Source organism: Lepisosteus platostomus, chromosome 15, assembly GCF_059453375.1.
Source record: "Lepisosteus platostomus isolate fLepPlt1 chromosome 15, fLepPlt1.hap1, whole genome shotgun sequence".
Lineage (NCBI taxonomy): Eukaryota > Metazoa > Chordata > Actinopteri > Semionotiformes > Lepisosteidae > Lepisosteus > Lepisosteus platostomus.
The window spans coordinates 19,515,176-19,529,377 of NC_142625.1; the positions used below are offsets into that span (position 1 = coordinate 19,515,176).

General features: G+C 40.9%; 2 protein-coding genes across 4 annotated transcripts; one reads left to right on the forward strand and one right to left on the reverse strand.

Moving 5' to 3' along the window:
• Nucleotides 1-114: 114 nt before the first annotated feature.
• LOC148648181 (proteasome subunit alpha type-7) lies at nt 115-4,396 on the forward strand. The gene is made up of 7 exons (XM_088608275.1): nt 115-358; nt 1,793-1,919; nt 2,603-2,727; nt 3,210-3,332; nt 3,481-3,600; nt 3,831-3,893; nt 4,212-4,396. Exons 1-7 carry the CDS (start codon nt 263-265, stop codon nt 4,296-4,298), a joined length of 741 nt encoding a protein of 246 aa, XP_088464401.1. The 5' UTR covers nt 115-262; the 3' UTR covers nt 4,299-4,396.
• A 1,118-nt stretch (nt 4,397-5,514) lies between these two features.
• lsm14b (LSM family member 14B) lies at nt 5,515-11,446 on the reverse strand. 3 transcript variants are annotated; one of them, XM_088608271.1, is made up of 9 exons: nt 10,572-11,436; nt 10,024-10,187; nt 9,640-9,775; nt 9,107-9,151; nt 8,562-8,738; nt 7,877-7,960; nt 7,310-7,471; nt 7,034-7,184; nt 5,515-6,662 (listed from the first exon to the last, which is right to left on the reverse strand). In XM_088608271.1, exons 1-9 carry the CDS (start codon nt 10,690-10,692, stop codon nt 6,497-6,499), a joined length of 1,206 nt encoding a protein of 401 aa, XP_088464397.1. In that variant the 5' UTR covers nt 10,693-11,436; the 3' UTR covers nt 5,515-6,496. The 3 variants fall into 3 exon arrangements, with proteins under 3 accessions (XP_088464397.1, XP_088464400.1, XP_088464399.1); XM_088608274.1 differs by lacking the exon at nt 7,310-7,471 and having other exon boundaries at nt 10,572-11,446; XM_088608273.1 differs by lacking the exon at nt 9,107-9,151 and having other exon boundaries at nt 10,572-11,238.
• Nucleotides 11,447-14,202: the final 2,756 nt, after the last annotated feature.

Consider the following 14,202-nt stretch of genomic DNA (forward strand, 5'->3'; position numbering starts at 1 on the left):
GTGCCTGTTCTCCGATTCACAACGCCCTGTACGCCTATTCTTGTGCGTAGACGCCAGCAGTGGGATACAAAACACACGCAATAAATCGTGCGTATGTCGGCTGGCAGCAGCGTCGGCTCCCGGAAGAGGCGCTGCGGCATGATTTGGCTGTTTTGCGCTTGCCGTTACTTTCAGTTTCAGTACTCTGCTTTGCCGATTTCTGATTTCTACGCCTGAGCGTGTCTTTTTCTTTGCCTTGGGACGGTTATTTTAGCCTCAGAGAATGAGTTACGACCGAGCCATCACGGTCTTTTCCCCGGACGGTCACCTGTTCCAGGTGGAATACGCACAGGAGGCTGTGAAGAAGGGATCCACCGCAGTGAGTAACCGAGAAACTCGCGAATGACCCACTCCAACTTCCACTGCATTTGTTGAAGATGCAGTTCAAAGTCTGAACCATTTCTTCATTTGAATTCATATATGATACAGAATACACATACAGTACGCGTATTTAGCCAAAATAGTAAGTTTTCTTTGTTAGCCAGAGGTCTTTAAATACATAGTATCTAGCTGCGTGTTACCAAAGAGGGCAAAACGTGCGGTTTTTTTTTTAGATTTGCGGGATCCAAGTCTGTTCTGTTAAAATTCCCATTATTTCACTTTGACCGTATCGCTGGTTTTATCTTAAGGCGGCATGCCTTGTGTTAAGGGTACCCAAGGTATTTAGATGAAATATCGCCATCACTGGTTCATGTGGGTGGTTTGATGTCTCTGCCACGACAATTTCCGACCCTTCGGAAACTTGCCGTTTGAACTTATATTTAACTTTGAATGACAGTGACCCCTGTCTAGGACGCAACCAGGCATGTATAGCTTGTATAAAAACTCGAATTGGGTTCAGGAATTGTAAATAGCTCAAGTAATGTTTATGGAGATCTTCAATTTAAAACCTGCTTTTGGCTTCGTAGCTAAGAGTTGACTTTGGCGACGGCTACCGAAGTAAATGTCACAGGTACGGATCTAGGATGCCGTGCCTTTAGTTTTTCAGCAGTTGTAAAATTAAAGCGCACGATTCACTTATCCATCGATAGCGCTTTCACGCTAAGGAAACTCGTGGCAAGAACATACTGTAGCACTGCATAACACATAATAATAATAATAATAAACTTTATTTTATATAGCGCCTTTAAAGGTGGCTTCTCAAAGCGCTTTACAGAATGACAATAACAATAAATAAGAAATAAGAAGACACATGGCGCTGGTCGGAGCTACGCTGGGCACAACAAGAACAGTTACCGTGAAGCGCTCACAGCGTCAGCGTGGAGACACCGGTTAATCTAGCCAGCATGTGGAAAGTGGGAGGAAAAACCCCTGCGGAGAGCATGCAAACTCCACACACAAGGAGCCCCTGCCCAGTATCAAACATGAATCAGAAACTGTGAAACAATGGCACACCCCAGGAAAGGACTTTTACAAACCAGAAATTGATTTTTCTTAGCGTACAGACATGGTCTGGATGTTGTTGTTTTTTTTGCATAACATGTTCGCTAAACAAAATAGAAACATTATAAAAAATACATGGCATGCATAAGGCTTGCATTAAAGTGTTTCTTCTGCAGTCTCGCATCCAGGACATGACTGCTATGAAGCCAGTTATGGATCGGCTAGCTATGAGAACTGCTGGGCTACTACGCCTTTTAACTGCATTAGAATGTTTTTAAAATTTGGATTCCAACATAGTATGCGCACAAAAAAGTTTAACATCATTCTGGTTTTATTTCAAAGGAACCCCTTTCTGCATTTGTTTCATCAGGTCGGAGTTAGAGGTAAAAACATCGTTGTGCTTGGAGTGGAGAAGAAGTCAATGGCCAAGCTGCAAGACGACAGGACTGTCCGGAAGATCTGTGCCTTGGACGACAATGTTTTCATGGCCTTTGCAGGTAAAACTTTCCCTGGACTGGAGAGATTGCCATTTCCTTAAGTTTGGCAACTGTGGGTAGATTTTGCACGCAAGTGTTAGAGAAGTCACAGTTCAGGTGCAGTACAGTACTGGAGGTGCTGATACCTGTGTGACATGGTGAGCTCATACTTCCTGTCAGGAGAATGCATAGTACAGTAACCACACTGCCCAGAATATTGCCCAGTGTGGCATGTAACACGCATAATGCACATTCAGAAAAACTATATGACTATAGGATGTAAAATATTCTGCTGCATGTTAATATCACATTTTAAATCTGGCTGGTTGTGTACTATGTGAAATATATATCCGAACTACATGCCCATGATGGTCCACTCTTGTTTTCCGAGTGTCTTGATATATTAAGTTTTCAGTGGTGGATTGTAAGTAAAGATGTTATTGATGATCTGTAAATCATTCAAAACAAGGTTTGTTACTTTCTGTTTTTATCTGATTTCAGGTAGCCCCATCTGACCTTGGTCAGATCCAGTTCAGGAGCTTGTGGTGGCCACTTAAACGATTCTAGAATACCAGCTGCTGCTTTGCTTTCCAAAATTGCTTTTACTGTATCGGAAATTGCAGCTTTGGAGTTATAGTTAAATTAACAGCAGTGTGCACGTGATTTATTTTTTTTAAGAATCCTGAACCACAATCTTTTTGCAGGGCTCACAGCCGACGCCAGGATTGTTATAAACAGGGCCCGGGTGGAGTGTCAGAGCCATAGGCTGACAGTGGAGGACCCTGTCACTGTCGAGTACATCACACGCTACATTTCCAGCCTCAAGCAGGTAGGATTCCCCACTGTAACTGCCCACTTCAAGGTTCACTGAGAAATTTAATGAGCCGATTCTCTTTGTGCTCTTAAGGTCTCGCATAAAATCTCCCCTCATATCTCCAAAAAGCTTTGTGTAACAGCCCTAAACTAAACGGCCATGTTTAAGACCTAGGTGGCAGGATTAGAATGTCAACATAGGTAATAATTCCCTTCAACTGCCAGGTTTCTTTAAAAAGACAAACTCATAATACTTGTATTGCAAGTTCCAATTATTTAGTCAAACATTAGAAAAAAGTTAGCTGGTGTTGTATGACTTGTAATAGCTGGTTTGTAACGTTACAAAGCTAGACATGTCACTGTTACGATCTAAGACGACTAAATAAAAGCCTTGCAGAAGCACTGTACTTTTCTGTGCTAGCTACGCCCCAGAACATCTCCTTGCTCAGATGAATGAAGCAAGACAATGCGATTAGCTGTAAAATGTTCTCTCCTCAGCGTTACACTCAGAGCAATGGGCGCAGGCCTTTTGGGATTTCGTCCCTCATTGTGGGTTTCGACTTTGACGGAACACCGAGGCTCTACCAGACTGACCCATCAGGAACATACCACGCGTGGAAGGTGAGCCTACTTTAGACTACAGGAAATGCTAAAAAGATATTTCTAGTTTCCAGTGAAACAGCAGATTGGTTTAACTGCAACGGCTTGTAAAGGATTAGTTTTGACACTCCACAAACTATAACCAGATTTATCTCTTGTCCTCTCCCAGGCAAATGCTATTGGAAGAGCTGCAAAGACCGTCAGGGAATTTTTAGAAAAGAACTACAAAGATGAAGACATGGAATCGGATAAGGAAACCGTGAAACTTGTAATCCGAGCTCTTCTTGAGGTAAGAGTAAAAAACTATTGAAAGATTTGTGTTGATATTTCCTGCTGTTTATATGAAAAGGTTAAATTTTAAACAAATTTCAGCACAAGTCAACTCTGGTTATATGATACATAATCTATTTTCCAACTCATTTTGGTATTTGACCACAATAAGAAAGACTTCCCCACTATTTTCATGAACACAAACAAACTGGAATAAAAAAAACTGCATTTACAAACCTCTGTTTTCAGGTTGTCCAGTCTGGAGGCAAGAACATTGAATTAGCCGTTATGAGACGTGATGAACCACTAAAGGTTTGTATTCACCATAAAACCTGCACAACTTAGACATGACAAATGACCTCTCCCTTTGTAACTTCTCTTTGTAAATGTATGCACAATCAGTTCATTTCCCAAATACTTATTAGTATTGAATAAGAGCGAGTAGAACTTGCGTCTTTGACAGATGCAAAATATTGTCTCGCTGTAAATGCAGAAGCATGAACTATTTTTGGCAGGTGACTGATTACTAGGTTGTTCTATTCAAATTGACAGGTCTCCATAGCAGTAATTGTAATGTAGACTGGCTTTGCTTTTTGGGATCTGTACCTTAAATGCATATTTTCTCCTCAGATTTTAGATCAAGAGGAAATAGAAAAGTATGTCTCAGAAATAGAGAAAGAAAAAGAAGAAACCGAAAAGCAAAAGAAGAAGACCTAAGACAGAACCCTTTTATTTTTCTATAAAATGTCAAAGCCACAATATGGTTTTATGAATAATGATTTTTCAAACCTGCAATAAAATGTGTACAAAATGGATTTGGAATGTATAATTTGTGCTATCTGGGTATTAGAACTCCTTCAACGTTTTAATAAAATAAGCAGTGTTGAGGCAGATCAGTTTAATTAAAAGGCAATACAACAGAGCAGATTCTGCAGTGATTTAAGTAATCAAAATGTATTTTTTCAAGTTTTAACATTAAATAAAACAAGAATAGTGGATCATTTATATGCATAAAATTAAGACTACTGCATTCCTACTCTATTGCCAATCTCCGAAAGTAAGCAAGCCTAGGCCAGGCCATTTCTGGAAAATGAGTCCTGTGAGAAAAACAGGTTACAGTAGGTCACCACTGTCAAGTGTTATTCATCAACTAAGTGTCACTCTGTGAGAAGCATTAGCCAAGACACCTAGGTTAACTTATCCTGGACACGCACAAGATGTACCCAACTTACCTTCTTAAACTGAAGTTTCATTTTACTGATACTTCCTACATAGCAGCACATGCACAGTCCGAAGGGTTAAAAATGTGGATGACTGAACCACTCCAGGAATGACCCCACGTGAGTGCAATGACAGGTATAGACTCAAAGCACATGAAAAAGCTTCTTAAATGGAAATTAATAACGGCACCTAACTAAATCCAAAACATGACCAAAGGACCTGTACAGTACGCATCTGGGCACAGGCTGTGTTCAAGACTTGTCTATTCATTTAAAGGAGTGTTACCTACAGCCTAAGCTGATCAGAAAAGATGACATGATCCCTGGAACTCACCTTACAGATATTCATAAGTTCAAATATGGTATTAACAGGATTCCGAGTGAGGAATCTCTGGCAGTTAGAGCTGGAAATTATCCAAGAAGGGAGCAAAGCGTAGAAAGGGACTGAATTTAAACTTTATCTTAGCTTGGCCCACATCTTGCAGTGTCTAAAAGGTACAAATCCGCATAGTAGACTGCAGCATAAGAGTGGCAGGACTGATGGAGACCTGCCTGCTTTACATGTGATGTTTTATCAACTTCACTATTTAAAATGAAAGTCGGCACAGGAGTAGGACAATCACACTCTTTTTGAGTAAAAACACCAAGGGAAACCAAAAGGTTCAGCAAACATTCAGCCCATATTAATGTACAGTATGATGAAATACCCAAAATGTAATTTATGTATGTTTATTCAGCAATGGATCAAACATTTCCCTGCATCACTTACAAATTGGTTACCTTCTCAAAATCCTTCAAACAAAAAAAAAAAAAAAAAAAGTTATACAACACAAACATCCATTCAAATGAATTCAGAATGAAGACGGCCACTTTTTTCAGGCAACACTTTGGGTTATCTCAACCATCATCTACAAGTTCCATTGCTTGGTTAAATTGTTACATACACTTCTATTTACAACCTTGAGGAAAAATAAGTTTTAAATAAACAATTGTCAATGTGCAAGTAATGCTTCATAGGATTAAATTCATATTTAAAGTTGGAAAAATTGCTTAGGAAATGAGTAGCAAGTAGAAATTGCTGAGAATCAACTAGGAATACGGCATAAGTGTTCATTGTATAAGGGCAGCAAAACCAAAAATAAGAGATCTGGGTTTTAAAAATGTTCTCAAATGTGGTATTGGGGAAATATGTAGTTTGAGATTTACAAACTTTATAAGGTACATACATGTTTTTAAACTCACTTAAAAGCCTATTAATTACATTGTGGCATGGAACAAAATTCCAAAACTTGAAAACTCACACCTAAACTCTAAAATTGGACGACTCCAGAATTTCCTATGAGAATCAAGCATCAGCTTTGGCACCAACTGCAACAGTAGTCTAAGCAGAACCCAGATCTTCAAAACCAAGTAACATGGGTCTACAAACCAACCCCTAAAAAGGATTAAGAATACTTAACCATGGCAGTCTAATCGGAGCATGTCACAAGAGCTTGGATTTATTCAATCTTGCACCCATGACCACAAAATATAGTATCTTACAAAATCTCACTTTTGAAGATTGAAGACCAGCAGACAACCGACTTTAAAACTAGTTCAGAGAGATTTGTAGAACTTGAAGAAATCCCAATACAAAAAAAAAAAAAAGATTTGGACCACAGTGCTGTTCTGCATTCCAAAATACTGAAGTCCTCTTCACAGCCTCCCACTGCCCACTTTTTGCATGGTAGGGATGCGTTGTGCCGCCCCTCTCCCTCTTCTGCCTCTGATGCCCCCTCTGAATCCACGGCCCCTCAAAAACCTGCCAGGAACCCCAAACGTCTCCACATTGAGCTTCCTCTCTTCGGCCCATGTTGTTCGTCTGAAACATGGAGATTTATGAAGTTACAGGCATTGTCTGCATAAGCCAAAATGGCTACAAGGAGGAAGGCACTATAAAAAACTTACATAGCTACATAGAAACGGTAACTTCAGATAGTTCTTTGCCTACAGCTTTAAGGATGCACTTTCAAAACAGACTTTTCATCTGGTTCACTTGTTTGGAAATGTGCACTAGACATCCCAGACATTGTTGGTATTGGTTTCCCACGGGAAGAAACAATTGTCTTTTGAAGTTATTTCCCATTTCACCATTCACTGTTCTTATTTATGCTGCACACAAATAAAGCTGCAATAACTTTTCAGTTCTAGTTTAGCGTGTAACGTGTTGTGTGTGTATATATACACACACACCTTGATTTTAGTTCTGAAGAAATGTTGTCAAAGAAACACTTTGTCTTGTCATAGTAGCAGTTTGGCCCAAAGAGATCATCTTCCACTGAGTTCTCAATGTTCCCAGTATCAATTTCAGAATCCCCCTTTTCTTCCAGATCACCCTTCACATCTGCAGAAGAGCATAGGAAAGTCTTTTCAAAAAAATATGCGGGTACTATTAGAACTTCATGCTGACCAATACATTTTGCCACCTAATATCCGTGTACATTCCTTAGTGAATCTCAAAGGACAGACCTTTGATATTCAGCTTGTTCTGCATTTCCTTCTCGAGATCTTCTTTGTTGAACTGAGCATTTGCTGTTTCAAAATCAAAGTCTGCATCGAACTGGAGGGTACTGGGCTTTGAATTTCCCACTAGAATTTGTCCTTTGCCACGGTTTCTGGACCTCCTGTTTGCTGTGTAAGGAGAACAATGCAATGATGATCAACTGCATTGTTAAAAAAGGCTTATTAACCAGTATCAAACTTCAAAATTCAAACTGTTTGAATCATCTAATCAAAAACGCTTTGCTCGACATCCTAAACATTTAACTAACAGTGTATGCAAGCAGTTAAAATAAAAAAAACAGTCTGAACTACTGACACTTAAGAGTATGATGGTTGACATTTCAAGAGATATACAAGAAACATTTCCAGAGGAAATTTGCTCCTGAACCAGTCACATCCATCTGAGGTGTATGCAACTCCTACTTACTCAAGACTGTAGGAGTGTCCACTAGTAAAGCACACTTGGAAACCATGTCCGTATTCCCAGATGCAACTGTACTACTAAGGTTTATGAGCGTGCCTTCTCATCTTTACCTTGCCTTCGTCTCTGTGGTCTTCTGTTCACATCATTGCTTTGCGCCATTTCTTGCACTACACCATGCTCAGGTACCACAGCATCTTAAAGGGATGAGACAATCTGAACTTAAAAAGGAATTCAAATATTCTATATATACACTTTATATAGAAAGTATGGGGTAAAAAGTGCTAGATTGTGCACAGAAAGTAGGAATGCATTCTGTATTAGAAACCCATGGAACATGCATCTAGCCACTAATTAAAAAAAGTAAGCCTTAGAATTTCTCAGATGAAAACTGGTTTGTATAAAAATGGTTAATGTCAGTGTCTGCTTCTTCTCCACTCGGTTTTTAGATTTAGTTGTCCCTGCTTCATATTCCAAGTGCATTTTAAGAAGTTACAACTTGCCAGGTCACTGAGGATAACACTGGCTACCACCTGAACCCTTTGCATATGCCTCTCCACTTCCATTTGACAGAAAAGGGCAGACTCATTTACTGCAAAGGAGGACTATAAAAATTAATCAGGTAGTTTTGAAACCATGTTAGTGCACAAGTTAAAGTTTACAATACACCATGAATACATAGCTACAACTGTACTGAACTACTTTTAACATTCCAAATGCAGGACATGACATCCAATGGCCACTGCTAGACAACCAGCAACCAGAGTATTCCAGGTCACCTGCCAACACTGTTCTTACTTCTTTGGACCTGGGGAACCTCCTGTCCCATTTGCTGTGGGGGTCGTGGAAGATCTCTGTCCTGTTGCGGTGCTGCTTGAGGGGGCTTTTTGTATGCAGAGGTGTCTGGTGGGACAGTCTGTACAGCTTGCTCTACCGTAGGGGCTCGCCTCACTGGCAAGCTGTGAAACCCTGTTCCTGCAAGACACCACATTGGGAGTGGCAAGAGATTCAGAGTTGGAGATAATTTGGAGTAAATACGCTACAATCATTGAGGTTCCCACAAGCAAGACCGTATTCCCTGCAAATACTTAAATTATGACGTTTTAAAAAATTACTCTTAAATACCGAAAAGGCATTTCTACAGCCAGACCTCTTAGGCTTTGTCTAGAAAGACTTAAGACTATTAGTAGTTCAGGTGGGGAGCTGCGTCAGCATGCGCAGGCTGCAAAGGAACAAGTAATAGGTTTATTCCATGCTGAAAAAAAAAAAGAAGAGAACACAACGTTTCGGCCGTGGAGCCTTCTTCAGGTGTATTAAGAATATTAGTACAAGCAGTGTCACACCTTGTCCATTTACCCTGGACACTGCTCCCCTTCCCCTCTTGCACGCTGGAAGATGAAATGGAACACAGCATGGATGAGTTAAAACGCTACAGTTATGGAGAACTGACCCCACTGGTTGAATTAAATGGGTATAAAATTCAAATTTTCAGCTTAGTATCCCGTTTCATCACTGAAGAAAAACAGAAAATGCTGCCCAGCCATTGTTGAAAAGTAACCCCATGTAGCCGTTTCTTGAAGGATGTGAAGTGTCCTAGGCAATTTGCTACTTGCAGTCAAACACGTTCCAAATGATGACCTCCATTGTGACTTCTTACGATTAAGAAAAATGCACCTCCACCCAAAACTTCAAGAAGTAACATAATAAACCTGTAGAATATTACACTTTTCTTAAAATGGCAATGGTTCATGCAGTCAGCTTTCATCTCAAAAGGTAATATCTTACAAGAGAAATGAAGCCATACTGTCCTGAACTGTGCAAACCCATTCAGTCACCATTACCTCAAACTAAGAGCTCAACACTCAGTGGCACTCACCCAAGCCCAGTGCTGCTGCATACTGCTGATTGAGCAAAGAGCTTGCTGCTAACTGGCTGTATGTGGGCATCATACTTCTGTAGGGGCTGAAGGGAACCTGGTGCTGGTAAGAGGCTGATGATCCACTAAGTGACGACTGCAAAATGAAGAACACAGCTATACGTTTAGATTAAATGCTAAATGATAAAAAAACATTTTCAATAAAGCACTTATAAATGCATTAACACATCAAACATTGCATTATTCGTATAAACTTTGGATGTCTGACGTGCAATGTTATTGAAAGCCATTGCATATTAATGACACCCAACAGTACAGTTATTCGAACAATAAGCAGAATCAGGCGCACAAACTTCGGCCACGAACAAGTCGCGTCTGACATACTTGCACAATCGCCGGGTCCTGGGGTAAGGCATGGAGAGGCTTCGGAGGCTCGCACACCGTTATGTCTTTAATATCACTTCCCCTGAAGATGATGTACTCGTAGATCTCGTCCCTGGGAGGCACTGGTCTATCTGTAGGGCGGCCCTCCGTCCCGAAGGATCGCACTAATCCAGGGAAGGACAAATGGCATTAAGACCGTCGGTTCCCACTTCATTATTTACACACAGGTAACAGGCTAGCACCTAACTCCTAAAATAATGCCCATCCCGAAGTAGCATTCTTAAGAAAAATAACTTTTTTTTGCTCTTACGCCGGTAAAACAATCTTAAACTTGTGAACTAGTCTCTTAAAAGCTTTCGCATTCAAAGGTACCGAAAGGTAACTGGTTACTGGCGCCACCACCTCAAACGAGGATACAAACACCCCGCCTCTCAAACACAATCATTTCACGGGCACCAAAGAGCGTCTCGGTTACATCTCCTAAAAATAAACACAAATAAAAAGGGATGTAAATTTCCACTGCAAGAAGGAAAGCAACTGGTACTCACCTTTAGCTAACGCCACGGTCGAGTTCTCCGTATCTATGGTGTACAAAATACCCTCATATCGGATCTGGGCCTTGGATATGAGGCCAATTTTGCTACCAAGGTAAGGTGTTCCGGTACTCATGGCCGGTATATATGTACTTCCTTTACCAACTTGTAATTTTCAGAGGAGATTTTTTTTCCTCCACTCCTACGTTCGACCTTTAATTGTAGCAATGTTAACTTGAACACCGATCTTAAACATCAAACTCAGCCGAGTGATCCGCCGCCCCATCTCGCACGGTTTTATAGAGAATCCGGCAGAAGAGGCTGAAAACAATCTATCAATCAGACAGTCAGACAGACAGACAGACAGAGGGTGCCCCCTGCCGTTTGGAAGACAGAAGTAAAGACTCTAGTAATGTTTCACGTTTTGCTCAATGTCGTAACCCCCAACTTTGCACTTGAGCCGTAATGCGGTATGTTGGCTATTGGCCCTTTTAACGATTAACTGTACAGCAAAGATCCAAGGACAGCGTTAAGAGGAATTGCATTTAGGACAGAAACTAGCTGCTACTTCTTTACACAAAGAGTTGTGAAGATCTGTAACACAGCTAATAAATATTTCCTTACATTTATATAGCTCTTTGCTGGGCACTCCACTCAAAACGCTTTACAGATAATGGGAACTCCCCTCCACCACCAGCAAAAGTGATGGCAGACACATATCAGCTATGGAGGAGAACACAGTAATAAAGCCAATTCATAGATGGGGATTATCAAGAGGCAATGATTTGATAAAGGCTGGGTGGATATTTGGCCAGGACACCAGGTTAATATGCCTACTCTTTTCATGAAGCGCCCTGAGCTTTTTAATGACCACAGAGATTTAGGACCTCGGTTTTACATCTCATCCAAAGGAAGACGCCCTTTTACAGTCTAGTGTCCCCGTCGCTATACTGAGGCATTAGCACCCACACAGGATGCAGTGTGAGTGCTCCCTACTGGTCCCAGTAACACCTTTTCCAGCTTCCCCAGAAGGTCTCCCATCCAGGTATTGGCCAGTCTCAAACTTTTGGTTTGCCAGCTGTGCGTTGCAGGGTGATCTAGCTGGTATCTATAGCTGCCTCTACACAGAGTTGAAACACATTTCCCGATTCCTTATGAAAAGGATTTATGAAATCTCTTGGTAAATAGTAAGATGTCATCACCCAAGACAGATCAAACTGACTCCTAGCCTTTTTTACCCTCAATGTGTAATGGAGTTTTTCTTCAATACAATTAAAATGTCTTAGACATTCATATTAAAACTCCCAGTCTCACTGAGTAAATTGTATTCACACCTTTCTCCTCTGCATGTAGGGAGATTTAGGGAGATGGTCGATGGCACAAAAAGGTAGAGAACGAGTTTTAGAGAACCGCTCAGATTTTACAAGTCTCATTTTATGTATTGGTGACTTCACTGTAACTACTGCATGACTTACTATGTAAGTATACATGTATAATAAGAATCTGCATCTCCTCCATCAATGTAATTTTTTTATATAGCCAGCACCTATATCACTCTGCAACTCACAACTGACAACCCACTGAAGCTAAGCAGGTGTGAGCCTGGTCAGTACCTGGATGGGAGACCTCCTGGGAAAAACTAAGGTTGCGGCTGGAAGAGGTGTTAGTGGGGACAGCAGGGGGTGCTCACCCTGTGGTCCATGTGGGTCCTAATGCCCCAGTATAGTGACAGGGAGACTATACTGTAAAACAGGCACTGTCCTTTGGATGAGATGTAAAACTGAGGTCCTGACTCTCTGTGGTCATTATAAATCTCAGGGCATTTCTTAAACAAGTTGGGGTGTAACCCTGCCCAAATTTCTCATTTCTTATTGGTCTCCTAATAATCCCCAGTAAATTGGCTTCATTACTCTGCTCTCCTCCCCACTGATAGCTGGTGTGTGGTGAGTGTACTGGTGCACTATGGCTGCCGTCACATCATCCAGGTGGATGCTGCACATTGGTGGTGGTGGAGGGGAGTCCCCATTACCTGCAAAGCACTTTGAGTGTCCAGAAAAGCACTATAAGTGTAAGAATTATTCGTGAAAAGACAGATGACAATGCTAGGCATGTTTGAGATCAAATAAGTATATACCTTTAGGGATAAAATGGACAAGCAGCCTTTCAGGTGTGTGTTTAACAAACAGTGAAAGATACATGACAACTAGTAAAAATCATTTTAAAGGGCTACAACATATTGAAGGAGAGACAGCTCAGAGGAGAGAATACACCTATGTAATCCATGTGCTCTGTACATTTTCAGCTTCTTAGCAGCTTAGTTGCATATGATCTTGATTTTCCAGTGTAGCTTATTCCGGTCCTGCTTCCTCTGGCAATGTCTTGTTATACAGACAATACACATCATACCTGCACTGAAAGATAAATATATTGAAGTTGCAGAACCCATTTAAAGTTCAGATTTTGACAAACAAACCAGTGAGCATTATTTTATTCCATATATCATTGCCAACCGATTTAGCTGAGGCTCTTATGCATCGCAATTTAAATTCACACATTTGTCTTTTTTACCGCAGTTTGTTTCCTGTATGACTAAATTTTATAAACAGTCCTGGTTAAGTGTCTAAGCAAATCAAGGAATAAAAAAAAAAAAAAATAAAGTGGTGTAATCAAAAACATACCCGTTAATAAATTAACAATACAATAATCACAACAGTACAAGATAACTCATTTTATGTGGATTTATTTGTATGACAATTTTGTCCAAAGCGATCTACAAGAGGAAAGGAAACGAATTACAAATCTTAATTAAATTCATACAAAATGTACAAATTCACACTGCGGGGGGAAAAAAACCGAGCAGAATACGTGCTGCGAATTGGGGGCGTGAGCATTTTGAAAAGCTGCACAGCTCAAAAGATGGGAAGCAGGACGTACAGCTACAGCTTGAAGAGGTCGAACAAACGGAGAGAAAGGAGCAGCCCTCATTTTTACTAGGACTGGGAAATGATTCGGCTTCGAACAAGGGCTAAAGGAACTTTAAAGTCAGACACGGGAGACTGTCAAATCGACACCCCGAAAAGCCTGGCCGTGCTTCTCAGGTTGTAAATGGGAGCACAGGATAAAACCCAAGTTTTCCTCGTATGAAGCGTCTAGCTTGGGTACTGCCACCTTTCACTAACGCTTCACATCTCCGCTACGCGGGTGTAGCATCTCAGAGCCACGGTCTGTAAATAGTCTGTTTCATACAATGACAGTTGCACTGACAGAAATATACTTTCCCCTTTTGTTTAGTGGCGGAGTGCAATAATTCATTTATCAACAGACAAAATCAGCCATGCCCTCTTACACTACCGCAACACAGGTCAGATACGATTTAAAGAAACAAAAAAAAAAAATCAGTTCCGGCCTAATAAAGGAAACCGCTTCTAACTCGCACCCACCGCTGAAATACACTTTACAGTACTACGAGATAACCCCCCAGTAGTCTCGACAGCATGTACTACACGCTCTTGGCAGCACTCTCAGGTGTGGCGCCCTCACACACTCTCTGAACTTACTGAACAAAAACAACGCAGCCATCTTGAAACGCAAGTACAAAAAGCCGAAGCGCCAAAACAGAAAGTCTCTTCGATTTTTGCCAGATTCC